Source organism: Bos indicus x Bos taurus, chromosome 11 (genome assembly GCF_003369695.1).
Source record: "Bos indicus x Bos taurus breed Angus x Brahman F1 hybrid chromosome 11, Bos_hybrid_MaternalHap_v2.0, whole genome shotgun sequence".
In the NCBI taxonomy this organism is placed as follows: Eukaryota; Metazoa; Chordata; class Mammalia; order Artiodactyla; family Bovidae; genus Bos; species Bos indicus x Bos taurus.
In genome coordinates this window covers 21,005,084-21,022,741 of record NC_040086.1, presented here as the reverse complement: position 1 = coordinate 21,022,741, position 17,658 = coordinate 21,005,084, and the positions used below count along the sequence as shown (strand labels likewise).

At 41.2% G+C, this 17,658-nt stretch overlaps 1 protein-coding gene across 4 annotated transcripts in view; it reads right to left on the bottom strand.

The window, feature by feature from the left end:
- Window positions 1–10,298: 10,298 nt before the first annotated feature.
- The window catches only part of GALM (galactose mutarotase), a 54,657-nt gene continuing 47,297 nt past the window's right edge, over window positions 10,299–17,658 (bottom strand). For all 4 annotated transcript variants that reach the window (XM_027555049.1, XM_027555046.1, XM_027555047.1 and 1 more), the window contains 3 exons: window positions 13,742–13,883; window positions 12,119–12,293; window positions 10,299–11,490 (listed from right to left, as the gene is read on the bottom strand). In XM_027555049.1, the coding sequence (XP_027410850.1) occupies window positions 11,413–11,490; window positions 12,119–12,293; window positions 13,742–13,883 (395 nt within the window). In that variant the 3' untranslated portion in view covers window positions 10,299–11,412. The remainder of the gene's footprint in view (window positions 11,491–12,118; window positions 12,294–13,741; window positions 13,884–17,658) is intronic.

Below are 17,658 nucleotides of genomic sequence, written 5' to 3'. Positions count from 1 at the left end.
TTCTTGATTTGTGTTCAATATTAATACTCCTTAATTTGGTATGCTTCAGGAGTCAACCTTGGTATTAACCATATTCATGCAGACCTACATTTAAAGTTAATGATGTTAAGTCTTAACCATAATTAATAAATATATATATATATACACACACATTTGGAAAATTACTTTTTACCCTTAGAGCTTTGGGTCAGATGGTAAGAATTCAAGTTGGGTCTCCCTAAACAGCATGGATGATGCATCAAGACAAGTCCCTAAGTTCTCTTAGAGCTGATATTCTTAGATGTTATCAATAAGACTAACTTCTTATGTCAGGCCGTAGGGACCACTGACTTGTTAAAAGTGAGCATACCAGGAACTAAGTAAGAAGTAGTTGGACTTGATGCTGGAGAAGCTGGATTTTACAAAAGCCTACTAGAGGTTATCAGGCTGTTAGATGGGGTGGTATCAAATTAGAGCTCTCCATTCTAGAAAGTTATACTCAATGTTCTTTTGTTTTCAAACATTAACCAGTTTTATATCAAAACTTTTGCATGTTAGAGGAATTGTCTCAATTTGGAACAAAACACCTTTATGTAAACCAGCTTTGCAAAATTTTCCAGCCTAGATAATCTCCTCTGTCTCTTCAAATGAATTGCCTTATTCTGAGCAGAGATATTAATTCCCAAGTTAGGTTTCTGATTTTAATTCCCAGATATTAATTCCCAAGTTAGGTTTCTTCAGTTCCTGAAAACCAACATACTTCCATCTTATTTTGCCAGGCTGGTGCAAAGTAAAGATGTCAGAAATGTTAATGAGACTAAAGCAGTTCTGTAAATTCAACCTGTATTTAGCAACCCCTCGCTGTAGTCACTTTTTGGCAGCATCTGATAGACTTCAGAATATTAGCACCAGTAGACATGTTTATTTGGACTTTAAGCATCATAGGGTAGTGACAGTTAATTTTGAGTTTTCTGGTCAAGCTTTTACCAGGTATTTATTCTCTAGCCTTGATGCAAAAAATTCTTTTTAGTGCTGATGGCACCGCTATCTGTCCTTGTTTCTGACACTTTCCAACTATTACTGGATAACAGTACAGTTGGGAATACTGATCTGCCTCATATTTACTGGTTTGAATGATCATTAGTATGTTCAAAGTTTGGACGTTTTTGTTCTTGGAATTTTGACAACTGGCTGCATTACATGGTTGCCGTAAAGCTATGTGTAATCAGCAGGCTTGTTTGTTGCACTTGGTCAGCTTTACTTGTTCTGTATTACATAAAGATAAGTTAACTCAACAATAAATCTGCAGAGAATAAACAGTCCTGATACTCAGTTTGTGGAAGTGGGAGTTCTGAGCCAAGAGTAGGAGTCATTAATTCTGTAGCTTTGGGATGGATTACTAGCAGCATCCTAGAGATTAGTTGTGAGAGGATAAAAATATGGAAGAGGGGTTAGGGGCAAAAAATGAATTTAATAAGCACAGAAAATTCTGTTTACCCTTACAAGAAACGGAGTATAGGGTATGTAGGTCAACACCTTTTTTGTAGCCATGACAACTCTGTACCCACATTTGTTATTCATCTTAATGATGAACTGGCTGGCGCAGTGCACCTTTAAAAAAAAAAACACTTCAAGGTTGAGACTGCTAAGTGGATTGTGTGATTGATTTGAAAAATGCTGGTTTATATTTAACTCTAAATTATTAACCTGGTAGCTAATTGAACATGTCAGACACAGTGCTTTGGACATAGAACCTACTTGGTTGGCACTCCTGGTGTAAAAGTAAGTAAAGCATGACTTAGGACCTCACTTTTGTAGTTCTCCTTCAGGCTTCGAACTCAGCTAAGTATCAAGACACAGTGCAATGCTGTGTTTTGCCATGTCCCCTCCATTGAGAAGAAAATTTGAGGGGTTCTTGAAATAATAGCGGTTTGTGACTAGGTTAAATGAATGATAGTGTGGTATTGTGATTTTCATCATTGTGTAGCCTATCTTGAAGTCGAGTGTTTTCCAGGATATAGTAAGCTAAGTAGGAATTGAAAGCTGTAAAGCTGACATGTTGGCAGTGAGTTTTCAATGAAGGACAGTAGCAAAGAATTCACTAGATCTGGCTCTGAGCAATTAATTGCTTGGAGACCTTTACAGGGCATGGTTGTATAGCCTAGAAGATGTGTATATAATTTTATAGCTGGGAAGTTGTGATGAAGGCATGGTTAAAGTAGAAAGAAATAATGGGGGCTTGGCTGGTGTTGGTGTTAATAACTTGGTTATTTTCTTTCCAGACTTAACGGGGAAAAGATGCTGGATAGAAGGGTAATTGTAGAACACAGAATGTAGTAGCCAAATAACTCTTCAACCCTCAAGGCCAGTTGCCAAAGCTAATACTTTTCCCATTTCCCACAGGCTGCTAGCCTAACCTATTTTCCATTTCATTTCACTTTGATTTGGTGTATATAGCAAGAAGGCTCTGAGCCACCCAGTTACCTCCCCAAAAGCAACCATTGTCGTCATTTGTACATGAGATACTTTTTCCTTCTTTTGGCTGCACTGTGTGGCTTCTGGAATCTTTTTTGCCTAATCACTGATTGAACCTGGTACCCAGCCGTGAAAGCTCTGAGTCCTAACCATTGGACCGCCAGGGAAGTCCCACTCTCCTTTTTTCTTTTTAAAAAGAATTATTTATTTATGGCTGTGCTAGGTCTTGGTTGGGAGAAGGCAATGGTACCCCACTCCAGTACTCTTGCTTGGAAAATCCCATGGACGGAGGAACCTGTTAGGCTACAGTCCACAGGGTCGCTAAGAGTCAGGCATGACTGAGCGACTTCACTTTCACTTTCCACTTTCATGCTTTGGAGAAGGAAATGGCAGCCCACTCCAGTGTTCTTGCCTGGAGAATCCCAGGGACGGAGGAGCCTGGTGGGCTGCCGTCTATGGGGTCGCACAGAGTCGGACGCGAGTGAAGCGACGCAGCAGCAGCAGCAGGTCTTGGTTGCTGCAGTCCGGCCTTCTCTGGTTGCGGGAAGTTGGAGCTCCTCTAGTTGTGGTACATGTGCTTCTCGTTGCAGTGGCTTCTCATGGCGCCTCAAGAGTGCAGGCTTAGTAGTTGTAGCAATGGGCTTGCCCCGCTGCATTTGGGATCTTCCTGGACCAGGGATCGAACTCATGTCCCCTGCATTGGCAGGCGGGTTCTTTACTAATGAGCCATCAAGGAGACCCTCCTTTTTTCTCTTAACACAAATACATAAGCCTTGTTTTTCTCATTAAATATCTTTAGAGATCTTTTACATAAGTAAAAATGGCACTTTTTTAAAGTTGCATACTATTAAGTTGCTTGGATGTTGCATAATTTATGCATTAAACTTGTGTGCTCCTTCAGTGTGCCAGGTACTGTTAGGTTTGGAATATAGAAGTGAACAGTCTATCTTCATTGAGCTAAAGTTCTGGAAAGGAAAGGAGCAAACACCAGGTGGGTAATAAATGATACAGAGAATAATGATACAGAAGGATAGGGGATTGGTTGCTTTTGTGTAAGGACTGGTCTAAGGCCTCATGGTGACACTGGAGCAAGTGAGAGCCACACCAACTTCTGAGGCACAGTACAGCAAAGGCCTAAAGTAGTTCGAGTTGAAGGCTAGGAGGCCAATAGGCAGTGAATAGAGGGAAGAGATGGTTTAGGAAGGAGGATGAAGGATTATAGATCGTGTAGGACTTTGTATGCCTTGGAAGGGACTCCCTGTTTTCCTTGGAGAGTTTTTGAGCTACAAGTAATAGCAATTTAATCAGTTTTCTATTCATGGATGTGAGTTGTTTCTGATTACTGTTACAGTGCTGCAGTGAATAACTTTACTCAGTATGTCACACGTGTAACCCTGTGTATGTATCTAGGGTAATTCCTAGAAGTTGAATTGCTGGGTCAGAGGGTCTGTGCATTTATATTTTTGCTGGTACTGTTTGCCCTGGTGGAAATGTATAGGAGAGCCTATTTCTCTCTAACATTGCCCATTTGGTACACATGGTGTAGCAACATGATGGGCCGTCAACGTTGATTTTTACCAATCTTGTGTTGAAACATGGTATCTCAACATAGTTTAATTTTGCGGTAAAATACATGTTTTTCCCCCAACTTCTGTAAATTGTCATGTATTCAAGTCTGGTTTAGGTTCCCTTGCTCTCAACACACTGACCTCTATAGTAGAACACTGGAATTGCCTGTTTACTTCTCTGCACGTATGCTATTGCAAGGCACTTTGTGACAGCAGGTAGCTTGTTCTGTTTCTTCACTGCCTAGTGCTTATTAACACTTAAATATCTGATGAATGAATTCATGGATGAGTGAATGAATTGTAATCTGTTAAACAAAATTAGAACTGTCTTTATAATTAATCACCATTTCAATTAAAAGCCCATACTTTCAGTTTAGTAGCCTATCAGACTTCGGTGTGCATCTGCTTGCAGGGGATGTAGATCCTTAGGCTGCTGTTTACAATGCCCAGCTCTACTCTGCAATTCTAATGCAAGGTTTGTGCCTCAAACCTGGATTAACACTGAGAGGCTAAGAGTTCTGGTCAGAAAGAGAAATTTTTTCTCTGCTAGGAAAGGTTCAAATTTATTTCCTCTCCTCTTCAAGAACTGGTGAGCCCAGGTGAGTCAGCCTAACCTGCATAAGGAAGGTCAAATCATCCATTTCTTATGACAGTCAGATGCCTAAGTTTATGTCTTATCCACCTCTAGATTCCCTGGGATCTATGACTGAAGCTTGAAGAAGGCTGGATGTGATCCTATTAAAAGACTTTTTATCTTGGTTAATAACATACCTTCAAGAAATCTGGGTTCTAGAAAGTGAATCCTTTTCACTGCCAAGGATCAAAAAATCTAGCTGTAAAGAAACATAATTGATGTGGCAGAGGTAAAGGGAGATAGGTCTGTTTGTCTTGGTCATTGTCCAGAGGACCATCACCAGAGTACCTGGGCCCCTACAACAAGTTAGGAGTTCTTTGCCTAAGAATGGATACCCTGTGACATTTTGTGTTACAGTGGCTGAGCTGAGTAATTGCAACAGATTAAGTGCCACAAAGCTTAATTTCATCTCTTGCCCTTTACAAAAATACTTGCAAATCCCTGATTTACACTTACCTCTTGGTTTTTTTTGGCCATGATGCAAGGCCTGCGAGATCTTACCCCAACATCTCTCTTAACTATTTAGTCTTCAACATAATGGTGCCAGGATTGTCAGTCTGGTTTCTGGGGTCTTAAGACATACTTTTGGTCTGGGAAGATTGTTTTCTCTGACTCAATCTTGAAGTGCTTCCTGAAGCTAGAGAGTAAATTCTAGCTAAACACACTAATGCACTTAAAATATTAGCAAATGTGGAGACTCGTTACTAAGGAAAGCTTTTACTTTATGCTAGAGCCAGTGGTTCTCATCCCTAGTTACAAATCAGGATCACCCAGGGAGCTTTAAAAACAGTGTAATGAAATCAAAATTGCTGAGGGTAGCTTGAGCACTAATATTCTAAAAAATCTCCTTTGTATGCCACAATTGAAAACTACTGCTGAAGGGGTTAGTTTTAGCCAGCTCCTACTTCACTATAACATTATTAGACAGACTGGCCTGGCTTACTGCTATTATCATAAGAAAGTTAGCAGCACACGTGATTCAAAGGAGGATTCTACAATACATCCTCTAGGATCCTTTACTGGAGAAGGAAATGGCAACCCACTCCAGTGTTCTTGCCTGGAGAATCCCAGGGACAGAGGAGCCTGGTGGGCTGCCGTCTATGGAGTCCCACAGAGTTGGACACGACTGAAGCGACTTAGCAGCAGCAGGATCCTTTAACCAACTGACCCTATGGAATGGAACCTTTCTATGAAAAAGGAGTTTATATTAGTACCACTAGAGGTCACTGTGCTCAAGAGAAATACTCATTTTTTTAAAATGTAACATTCTGTTCAAGAAATTTGAAGGGCTATTTATCAGAAGTGTTTGGGTTTTGTCCAACACTAACTGAACTCCAAACATGGCCCCTGGTCACAATAATTCCTTCAAAGCATCTAAGGCTCTAATGCATATACATTTATAATTGTTATAGCTTCATGATGTGTTAATTGTTTTATTGTTAAATATCTCTAGAAATATTGCTTGTTTAAAAATCAGTTTTTTTCTGATATTAATATAGCCACTCTACCTATTTTATGGTTACTGTTTTTATGGTATATCTTTTTCATCTATTTACTTTGAGCTTATTGGTGCATATACAGTTGACCCTTAAATAGCACAGGTTTCACCAGCATGGTCTTCCCTGATGGCTCAGTCAGTAAAGAATCTGCCTGCAATGCGGGAGACCCAGGTTCAGTCCCTGGGTCAGGAAGATCCCTTGGAGAAGGAAATGGCAACCCACTCCAGTATTTTTGCCTGGAGAATTCCATGGACAGAGGAGTCTGGTGGGCCTACAGTGCATGGAGTCACAAAGACTCGGACACGACTGAGTGACTAACGTTTGACCAGCATGGCCCACTTACACAAATCATGTAGGTATACAGAATCTATTGAAAAAATAGATTTTTTTCAATAGATTCTGTATACCTACACGATTTGCAGATGTAGAACCACAGATGCAGATGGCTGGAGTTACATGTGGATTTTTGACTTGGTGGTCATGGTGGTGGGGTACTTCAAAGGTCAACTGTAGTTAGTTTCTAGATCTTGTTACTAAGTATGGTTGGGTTTATGTTTGGGGTTTGTTGTTTGCTGTATGTCTCCTGTCTTTTTACCATTTTGTATTAAATATTTTTTTAGCGTATTATTCAAATTCCTCTTGATTTTTTAAAACTGCATTTTTTAGTTATCTTCTACGTGGTTATATCTTGTTACTGTTCAGTCACACAGTTGTGTCCGACTCTTTGTGACCCCATGAACTGCAGCACACCAGGCTTCCCTGTCCTTCACCATCTCCTGGATCTTGCTCAAACTCAGGTCCATCAAGTTAGTGATGCCGTCTAACCATCTCATCCTCTGTTGTTCCCTTCTCTTCCCGCCTTCAATCTTTCCCAGCATCAGGGTCTTTTCCAGTGAGTCAGTTCTTCAAATCAGGTGGCCGAAGTATTGGAGTTTCAGCTTTAGCATGAGTCCTTCTAAGGAATATTCAAGACTGATTTCCTTTAGGATGGACTGGTTGGATCTCCTTGCAGTCCAAGGGACTCTCTAGAGTCTTCTCCAACACCATAGTTCAAAAGCATCAATTCTTCAGCGCTCAGCTTGCTTTATGGTCCAACTCACACCCATACATGACTACTGGAAAAACCATAGCTTTGACTATACAGCTGGATCTTAATTTATCACAATCTCCTTCAGATTAATAGTCAGCAAATAGTCAGAAATTTGCTGCAGTATATTTTCTTTTCCCAAACTTCCCTCCTTGTGCTATATTATGTGTTACAAACTCAGAAGCATGGTGTTTAAGTATTGCCTCATACAACCTTCTGTCTTTTAAAGAAAAGATGAGAAAAATTACCGTTTCTGGTATTTTTCCTTTTTTTCCATGGAATTGAGTTACTGTCTTAATTCCCTTGCAGCATTAAAGGAAGACTTCCTCTAGTATTTCTTGTAAGTAGTTTTGCTAGAAGTGAGTTTTCTGATTTTTTATCTGGAAATGTTTTTAACCCACTTTTGCATTTGAAGGGTAATTTGGGGGTTTAAGCACATTGACTGTGCCCTTTACTGCCTCCTGCCCTCTGTTGCAGGCAAAAAGTCTGATGTTAATTGTATTGGTGGTCTCCTGTAGTGACGAGATGTTTTTCCTCTTGCTTTCAAATTTTTTCTGTCTTCAGGTTCATTTATCTTTGTTCCCTGCCGTTTTTAATCTGCTTCTGAGCCTCTGTAGTTGGAACTGTCATTGGTTATTGTACCTTTCAACCTCAGAATTTTGCTTGGTTCTTTTTTTATAATCTCTATTCTGCATTTTGGCTATTTCTAAAAGAACACTCTTGTGTGTATTTTGAAGCTCAGCTTTGTAGGGTTGCCCTGCGTCTGCATAGCTGGCTCAGTGGTCAGCAACCGGGCAGTAGTGCTCACACGTTTCAGCCCAGGTTACTGTGCTCTGCTGATGGGTCTGTGTGAAGGCAGGGAGTGGATTCAGTGTTTAGACATTTTTTCAACTCTTTTGTTTTTGCTTTTTGCTAAGTCCTTTTAATTTCCTTTGCATGTACCTGCTGCATCAGAGTTGGCCAGGAGTGTGTGTGTGAATAGCTTGACCCCCTCTGGTCTTTGCTATGCACATGTAGCCTCTGATCACCCAGAAGTGTGCTTGTTCCAACCACAGTTGCAACCTCAGGCTAGTAGAGCCATCAGCCTCCCTGCTTATAGAGCACCAAGATCACTATTTTTATTAACAAAGCAGTTGGGTGTGGATATCACCTACCACTCCAAACTGAGAGAACCCTCCCATCCCCAAAACCATAGCAGTAGCAGTCTCCTGGTCTTCATGCTCTGTTTCGTCCTGGCAGAAGCTCCGCTGCAAGTGAGCTGGGGAAGTAAAGGGAATGGGAGCAGCCCCAGGCAAGAATGCCACAATCTTACAGTTTCTACTCAAAGTTCAGCAGTTTTTCAAACAAACATGCCTTGTATGTTTTGGGTTAGTTGCCAGAGTGACAAACTTGTTTTGTCTCAGTTTTTTTCTACATTATAGTTGCTTTTTTTGAGGAGAGAGTTTGCTGACTTCACTTAGCCACAGCTGGCAGTGCTACCCAGATCATCTGAGACATTATGATTTGAGTAATTGAATTCAAGAAGCTGGAACTTAAAAGAAGATAAAAATTCCTTGATTGGAAAAGGATTGCAGTCCTGTCCAAACTCTCCAAATAGCCCAGGGAGCTGGATCCCACATGCCACAACTAGGAGTTCACATGCCACAACAAAGATCAAAGATCCCACATGCCACATGCAACCAAGACCTGGAGCAACCAAATAAATAGTTTTTAAAAAGCCCATTGCAAACTTCTGATTCCATTGTTTCATTTTAAACAGCTATCAGTTGTAACTGGTGATGGGAACTGGCTAGGGAACAGGGTATATGCTGTGCTTTCTGTTTTCTGCGGTAGTTTTTCATGTTCTACTTTTTGCAAATGATCCATTTATTCATTGATGCTAGCTACTTTCCTTTAGTCTTTGGAGATTGAACTTGTCATTGGTCACCTAACAGTCACAACAGTTCAACGTCCATAGCGTGCATCTTAGACTATAGCAATGATCGTGCAAATTATTTAATGTTAAATCTTACCTTGTTAGGCAAAATGGGTGGGAACTGGAAAAATGAAAATCTCAGTCAGCGATAAGAACTTGTGTCATGAATTTGAAACAAAGGAATCCATAGATCACTGAACTGAAGTCAATACTATGCTCACCTATGAAAGACCAGAACTCAGAATAATACAGCACTAGTTTGGTCGTGGGTGGGTGCGGGGGGGGCTGTATGGTAAAGAAGGCATGGACTTGTGGGGACCTGGAGACTTACTCTTGGTGGGGGTTGCATCTGAGTAGATACTTACATTTTCAACAAGTTTTTAATAATTCTATAATATATGGTATTTTCCATACCAAATAATACCATGGTTTGTTTTCACCACCTCACATTAATTGTACTAGTGGCCAGCTTTAGTTTCTGCCTGCAGACTTACACTCATCCTCCAGATAATTACAGTCTATTCTCTTTGCCTCAGAGGTGAGAAAACAGGCCTAGTGAAATTAGACTGCCCATGTAGTAAAAGCAGGAGCAAAGTCAGTGGTCAGGGCTCCCAGCTCTGTCATGGTGCAATTCTACATCATCTAGTTGTTCCTGTTAGTCTTGTTTTCCCCAAAGAGATTTGTGATGTTCCTAAGGAACATACTACATCTTGGACATCACCTCTTGAACTGCTTAAAAGACCCAGGAGAGAACTGTAAAGTGCTCAGAAAATTCATGTCAAAGTGAATTAAAAAATAAACCGTATTTTCAAGGGGTGGCAGAGAATGAGATGATTAGATAGCATCACCGACTCAATGGACATGAATTTGAGCAAACTCCAGGAGATAGTAGAGGATACTGTACTCTTAGAGAGGATACTGTAGCTTGGTGTGCTACAGTCCATGGGCCCAGAGAGTCAAACTCAGCTTAGCAACTGAACAACAAAGAGAAAGGGAAGTATAGAGGAAGCTCCACAGGCTGCTGGTTAGATGGTATTCCCAGCTAGGGCTGGGACTGGAGAGCATAGTAGAGTCCAGAACACACGGTTTATATTTGATCCATTTCCCAAAGGTTCACACCTGACAGAATGAAGAAACGGAGTTTTTTTGAAGGTGCAGATTTTGATTTTATTTAAACTGATTATTAGTGTATAATAGTATAAGATACATTTCTTTAAAAGCCACCAACCCAAACCCATCACTGACGATTCAATTAGGAAAGGTGGGAAGCCCAGGCTGGTCTACGTAACACATGTGCTCTCCAGTGCAATTTGTAGTTCTCTCAGTTAAGGCCCTCTCCTCACACTAACATAGCTCCTGTCTCCAGTGACTTCCTTCCTATGCCTTGGCTGAACTGGCCTTCTCAGTTAACTGTGAAGGCAGAGAATCAAATTTACAGATTCTTTCTGGACATTTTGATCTTGCACCTTAAATCACATTACCTGTAAAGCTCAAACAGACTCGCGCTTCTTTTTATAAAAGTGAATTTGGGAAGAAAGGCTAGCTAACAGTAAGGGTTAGACTCCTCTGTGCCCATCAGTTGATGCTAGGGATGCTCCTGAAGACTGGAGTGGAGGCAAAGAAGGGGACTTGAATTTGCACGTTTTTCATGCAAATAACCCGACTTAGAGTCTTGGTTAAAATTTTTCCTAGTTCAGTGTCTTTAGGTGAGTCATTTATCCCCTGTAAGCTTCAGCTGACTCATGTCTCCGTCATCTGTTGCCTTATTGAGGCAGACAGGCTCCCTCTGCCAGCAGGCTGAATGAGCTAAGCGACCTGAAAACTCCATAGGATGCATAGGGCAAGGTGATGTGAGCTAGAGAAGGAGGGGGAAAAAAAGGATTGAGTAGGATTAAAGAAAGAAAGGGTGGAAAGTAGAAAAGAAAGGGGCAGAATGGACAGATGGAGCCAACACATGGAGCCCAGGTGCCACTTCTGGGCTAGGATCAAGGCTGAGATGATGGGTGACATTGGTGGTTGAGTCCCCTTCACTTCACAGAGAGGAGAGCTGGTCATTAGACCTGGCCTGGAGCCAGTCTTTGGGAAGGAAATCAATATTCAGACCTGACTACCCTGACTGCTACCATTTGTATGATTTTAAATCACAGGATCACTTTGAAAGCCTCTAAATCTTCAACTCATCTCTTTATAGGAGAGTCAGGCTGCTAAAGGGGCTCCCAGCCTGACCTTGGAGCAGGACATATCTTTACATTTCCTTAGGCCACAGAAAACTTGAACCAAGTGGTGTGGTCATACTCCTCACCAGGCTTCAGCAACACAGGCGGAAAGTGAGGCTGTGAAGAGGAAAACAATACAGGTTACACCTTGCCAACCCAGGTTGCACCCTTAACCACTCAGGATGGCTTCTGGACTGGTCTCCAGACCAGTTCTAATGTGAACCAGTTGCCAGGGTAAGAACCATTTATTATTGGTTTGCAATTAGATGAACTCGAACCAGGATAAAAATAACCACATCACGAAACACACTTTGTCACAGCAAGACTTTCTTAATGAAAGAAGAGGGGTTGATTTACATTCTGGTGCAGGCTGCAAGTGTCTTATTATGGGCTTGAACTTTGAGGAGCATTACTCTAGGCAATAGCTGGAAAAGAAAGGAGGAAGCGAAAGGATGAAAAGATTTGGAGGATCATCTTAACAGTGTGGTTGTATAAAATGAGTAAATATTCATAAGGAGAAAGCTTAAACTGAATAAAGGCTTTGAAGGTACAAAATACAGTTTTTTTTTAACATATGAATGCCATGTTAGTAACATGGCTAAGAATTTCCTATGTTTACCTTGACTTGGAGAAGAGAACACACAGACTTTTGAATCATTCAGATCTGATTTGAGTGTTGTGATCTCTGTCATCTGGTATGACCTCGGACATACCACCACTCTAACAAGCTGGCTTGTGGACTTACCTGATTGACTGCATCAGGCCAGCTCTGAGTCTCAAGGCAGAATCCGGAGTGCTTGGGGTAGCCTGCTCCACTCTTGCCCTTCAGCGTGCCATCCAGGAAGTTGCCCGTGTAAAACTGGACCCCAGGTTGGGTGGTGTACACTTCCAGTACCCGCCCGCTTCCAGCATGATGGACCCTAGAGATAAAGCCAGAGCACGTATACGGAGGTCCAGGGTGAAAAAGCAGACAGGGAGAAGCTGGGAAGCAGCTTTGAGATAGGAGTCAGACCCAGCCACACAGCCAGGCAGGATATGGAAGAGACAAAGATGAGAACAGCATGGTAGGAGATTCTCGCAGCCTCTCAGGGGAGGTGTAAGTAGGTGGTTTTGAGGATTCGCCATAGCACCTTCTCACTCTGAGCTTGGCTTCCCTGGGGAAGGCAAAAGGGACTCACCCTAGTCAGATATGTTTGTGTGTGTCAGGGGAGCCAGGCTGGACAGAGGCAGTTTTAGGGCTCTGGGGGGAGACTGGAATAATTTCCCATAAGGAGTTGGAGCTCTCTGCTTGGTCTGACAAGACAACCAATTATGTCTTTTGAAAGAGAAGAGATGCTTTTCTAAGTTAAACTACCTGCCGCCCTGGGGCTAGAGCAGGCAGGGGGCTCCTTAGTCAGCTATTCCCCCCAGAATAGGCTGCTAGACTGTTCCCTTTTTTTAAAAAAAGAAAAGCCTCTACAGAGGAGAGAGTACCTACTTGGTCTTATATTTGGGGTCAAAGGGATATACATAAGGCTAGGTCTCTCATAGCCTTACCAAGGTAAAACATCCCACAATGAGGTTCAGGGAAAGATGTTTAGAAAGAGAAAGGCCAGGGACTGAACAGCCAGAGAATGCAGGAGTGGCGAGAGGTCTCCTCAGGTGGAGGCCGTCTGGAGAGGGATGTGAATAGGAGGCACAGAGGAGAGTGGGCAGGAGCTAGAGGAACACGCCTGGGGTTGGTGCTGGGGCTGTGAGGGAGAGAAGGCTTTAGAAGTTCTTTCTGCTGCTATTAGAGCTTCAGTCATTTTCTCTGCTTTACTTAAGGTCCGTCCGTTCTACAAACATATTGATTATGTGCTAGTGCCAAGCATGGTGTTAGGTGTCAAGGTAGAGGGAGGGATTCACAAGGATGAGATGATGTGAAGTACTCGGAATTTAGTGAGAAGGAGAGTGTGGACACAGATGCCTATCAGACAGGCTGGAGGTGGTGAGCGCTATAGGGGAAACGTAACCTCCAGCCTTCCATGCAAGGAAGCAGAGCATACATCATGAGTCAAGAAAGGACAAAGGACTCTGGAAGTTCAAGGAAAGCAGAGGTGACTTTAGTCAGGAGAAACTGGCACTTCTAGTGGGAAAAAAAAGGCCTGAGAGATGGGGCAGAGATGGGGAGAGAAGAGACAAAGAGACAGAATGCCAGGCAGGGATAAAGGCAGATGAAGGGTGGGGATGAAGTCACCCGTGGAACAGGAGCTTTGAAAAGACACTTGAGTTGTGGGAGACAGTCCCCTGCAGCATAGTAACTGGCATTAATAGGGCCAGAGGAAAAGCTCCTCGAATAGGAGTTGGGATCTCTTCCCAACAGAGGCAGCAAATGAAAAGTACCTACCGTGCACAGAAACGCTTTTCTTTAGATCCCTTCAGACAGAAATTGTGGTCAAAGCCATTCACGTGGAACTCCTGCAGGTGTTTTCCAAGCTCCACTGGCTTCCTCAGGTCAAATGCCGTTCCTTGCACTGAAGCAATTTCTCCTGGTGGGAAGAAGCAGAAAAAAAGAGTGATAAATGCCTGAATAAAATCTTTATACCCTGAACACCCTACTGGTTCTACCCTCCCAGCCTTAATTTCAATTTGTAAAGGAGGTGGGAGTCAGATCTTAAGAAGAATAAATTATTAGATTTCCTTAATTGTAAGGTGTTACTGACTGCAAGACGATAAAATTCAGAATCATTCAAGTGTGGAAAAAAGTACAAAAATCAAGGAAGCACTTAATTTTCACTAAAGGATAAGGTGGATAAAGGCTGTCCTAACTGTTGAGTCAGTTACCTTGTTGACATTTCTTGCTTTAGTTCTGAGATACCCCAGGGCTCATATCTTCTGCTCTACTAAAACCACTAAGGAGAAGTCTGGGCTTCAAGGGTAGAAAAGAGGAATCAGAATTATCTTGTGGGTGAATTTTCTAGAGATCCAAGGGAAAGAGTGAAGTTCTCAATAGACAGTCCTCTAGACAGGGTTTGCCAAAAGACTGTAACATGGATTTTACATTCTTCTGAATATTGTGCCATTTTGCTTTATTACTTTCATTCTTTCCCCAACTTCCAGGTCTGTTCTTTAGATGTTAGGCCAAGCCATCAAACAAGGTACACAAATATTTTGAAGTTAGCTCCATTAAGAAAGCTCAGGGAATGTGCGGGAAACTTCCCCCCATAGGCATGTTCCTGGAATGTGTCAAAGCCAAAGCAGTGGACTAGGTGCCATTCACTCAGTCACTCTTTTGATTGATCAACACTTATTCAACACCTACTGTATGCCAGGCACTCTAATGGGCAGAGATGCCACGTAGATGAGACATGGAACATATTTTTTAAGCTGCTTGCAGCCTGAAGGAGGAAATGGACATATAAGCAGTTCATAACCATAGTGTGTAGAGTGTTCCAGCAGAGGCACAGCTATAAGAAGGAAGACAGGCGGTGTGAATGGGTTGGCTTAGATGTGGCAGACTGGGGAGATTTCATGGATAAAAGTTTAGCAGTTGAGCTGAGACTTTAGGTGAGGTCATAGTAGGCTGAATGGGTGAAGCAGTTTGAAGAATAACTGATATGGAGAAAAACGGCTTAAGTACAAGGTGATTTGTGTGTGTTTATCATATCAGTAATAGCAGCAAAAGCAGTAGTAGTAATAGTAGTAGTAGTAGGGTAGAACCTGCCTCAGATAAGGAAAGAGATTAAGCCAAATTAGCTGAAATCACTTCTCTGGGCCTGGGGTTTTTCATCAGTGCAATGAATAAATTGGACTAAATCACTGACTTTCAACCCCTACCCCATTCCTGCAGAATTTATTGTTAATATTCAGAGGGGAGTTCAATAAACACACACAGATGTAAAATAAATATATAGTTGACCCTTGAAAAACATGGGTTTGAAATGTTTTTTGTTGACTTATATGTGGATTTTTTTCAGTAATATTACAGTACCACACTGTCCTTGACTGGTCGAATACTTGGATTTGGAAGGCCAACTGTTAAGTGATAGGTGGATTTTCGACTGCATGGAGGGTTAGTGCCCCTAACCTCTTCATTGTTCAAAGGTCAACTGTACACAACATAAAATACATACATATATATATATATATATAGGGACTTCCCTGGTGGTCCAGTGGTTAAGAATCCACCTGCCAATGCAAGGCCACAACTAGAGAAAGCCTGTGTGCAGCAACGAAGACCCAGCACAACCAAAAATAAGTAAATAAAAATTTACAAATACAAATATATATAAGCTAGAGTGAAGCCAGTACAGGCTCTGAGCAGCTCAGCTAGAAAACCCTGGGAACAGATAACAGCAGAGGTCTTTGCCGTCTTACCCTAGAAGTATGGCTCAGCAGTGAGAAGCCCCTGGCCCTAGGCTCTTTCCCCAAATACAAGGAATCCTAGGTTCCTCTGCAGCAGGCCAAGCAATCTGGCCAATCTTTCTTGAGAGGGAAAGCGGAAAGGGATAGAGCCTTACACAATGATACAGTTTAGTCCTTTTAAAAGTTTTGTATTGTCCCAGAACTTTATAATATATTTTATAGGTAAGTACAGACTTTAGATGTCTAACATATTCTTTCAGGATGTGAGTCATTTTTCTTTTCATGTGGTCAGATGGAGATGTTTTAGGAACTTGGTTTCGTCTGTTTTTTGAGAGACATACCATGCAAAGTGGAGCTAGAATCTTAGAGGCTAAGAAAAATTAGGAACTTGTATCTTACCATTAAAAAAAATGAAATAGGTAAAAAGAGAACTGACTTTTAGCCATTTAAAGCATTTGGTTCCGCTTTTGTGAGTTCCTAAATACCAAGTAACAGGGATGTCCTGCCTTTGGGTGAAAAGAGGGTTTTCTTTTTTTAACTCAGAGCTTCTGCTCAGAAATGTATTCTTCCTGATGTGTGAGGAATAGGGTCTTTGAGTTCACACAGAGCTGCAAGGGGGCCTGGCGTCCAAAGCACCTGAGAGAGACAGGGAGGCCTGGCCAAGACCATTCCGGAGTCTCGGGTCCATGTTCAACCAAGAGAATCTTTCTCTTACCAGAGTCAGCTTTAGGAAAAGTTAAGCAGTATTCTTGAAAACAGCCTTTAAAAGCATTTATTTCCTTTGTCTTGGTTCTACTTTTCCAAAAAAAATTCTTGAGTAGGTAATATTTACACATGTAATCAGTTTAAAAGATGACAGATGTAAAAGGTACAAAGTAATACCCTGTAGTGCAAAGAAGTTCCCTATTTTCCGTTCCCCACAGACCCAGCTTCTTTCAACAGAAGCAACCACTGTCACTTGTTTCTCACGTACCTTCTAGAGATGCTACAAGAATACCCAAGCATCTAAGTGCATATCCATAAAACACAGCCTGTTTCCACCCCGAACTTTTCACTCAATTTATCTTGGAGGTTGTTGCTGAACGTACGTCCGTATTTCATTAGACAACTCCACTGCACTTGTAGTTTTCTCCATCTTTCTCTGATAATCGATTTAAAATTTCTTTTGGGGCTCACAATCACAAATTTATATATTTTCCTAGAAAATTATCCATTTCATCTATATTACTCTCATGTTGACTTGTGAAGAGTTGAGGAAAGAAATAATTTATGATCCTTTCGGTTCCATCCATCTGTCATTATTTGCCTCTGCTCATATCTAATTCTGTGGACTGAATAGGTTATCTACTGTTATATTTATTTTGGGGGTTATTTTCCCCCTCAGTGAAGTGGCTCTTGGATTTATGTACTACCTTTTCTGATTCTTTTCAAAATTATAATTTCTTTTATTTTTGTTAATTTTTCTTTTGCTCTCTTGGATTTATTTTTTAATTGTTTTCAAATATCTTGTATTAGATGCATAATTCATTTAATTTCACAAGTTTTAATTAACATATAAGTAGTGCTAAAATTTTCTATTACTTTAATTATAGCACATGTAGGCATTTTCATTATAGATAATTTTATATTATACTATTTATTTACTATATAGTCCTATATATTATGTATACATTTCCATTATACATAATTATTTTTCTGATATCCCTAGTTCTGGGGTTTGGCTTCCTTAAAAAAAAATTTTTTTTTTATTTCCTTTCTTTTTTTTCGCCACACCACTTGGCACATGGGATCTTAGTTACCTGACCAGGGATCTAACCCGCAGCTCTTGAATTTGAAGTGTGGAGAAGTCCCTTGACTTCTCTTTTGATCCAAGAATTATTAAGAGTTAAAACATTTCTAAGCCAATATTGGCTGCATTGTATTTTGTGAAACTGCTAGAGGTTTTCTTCATGATCTTAG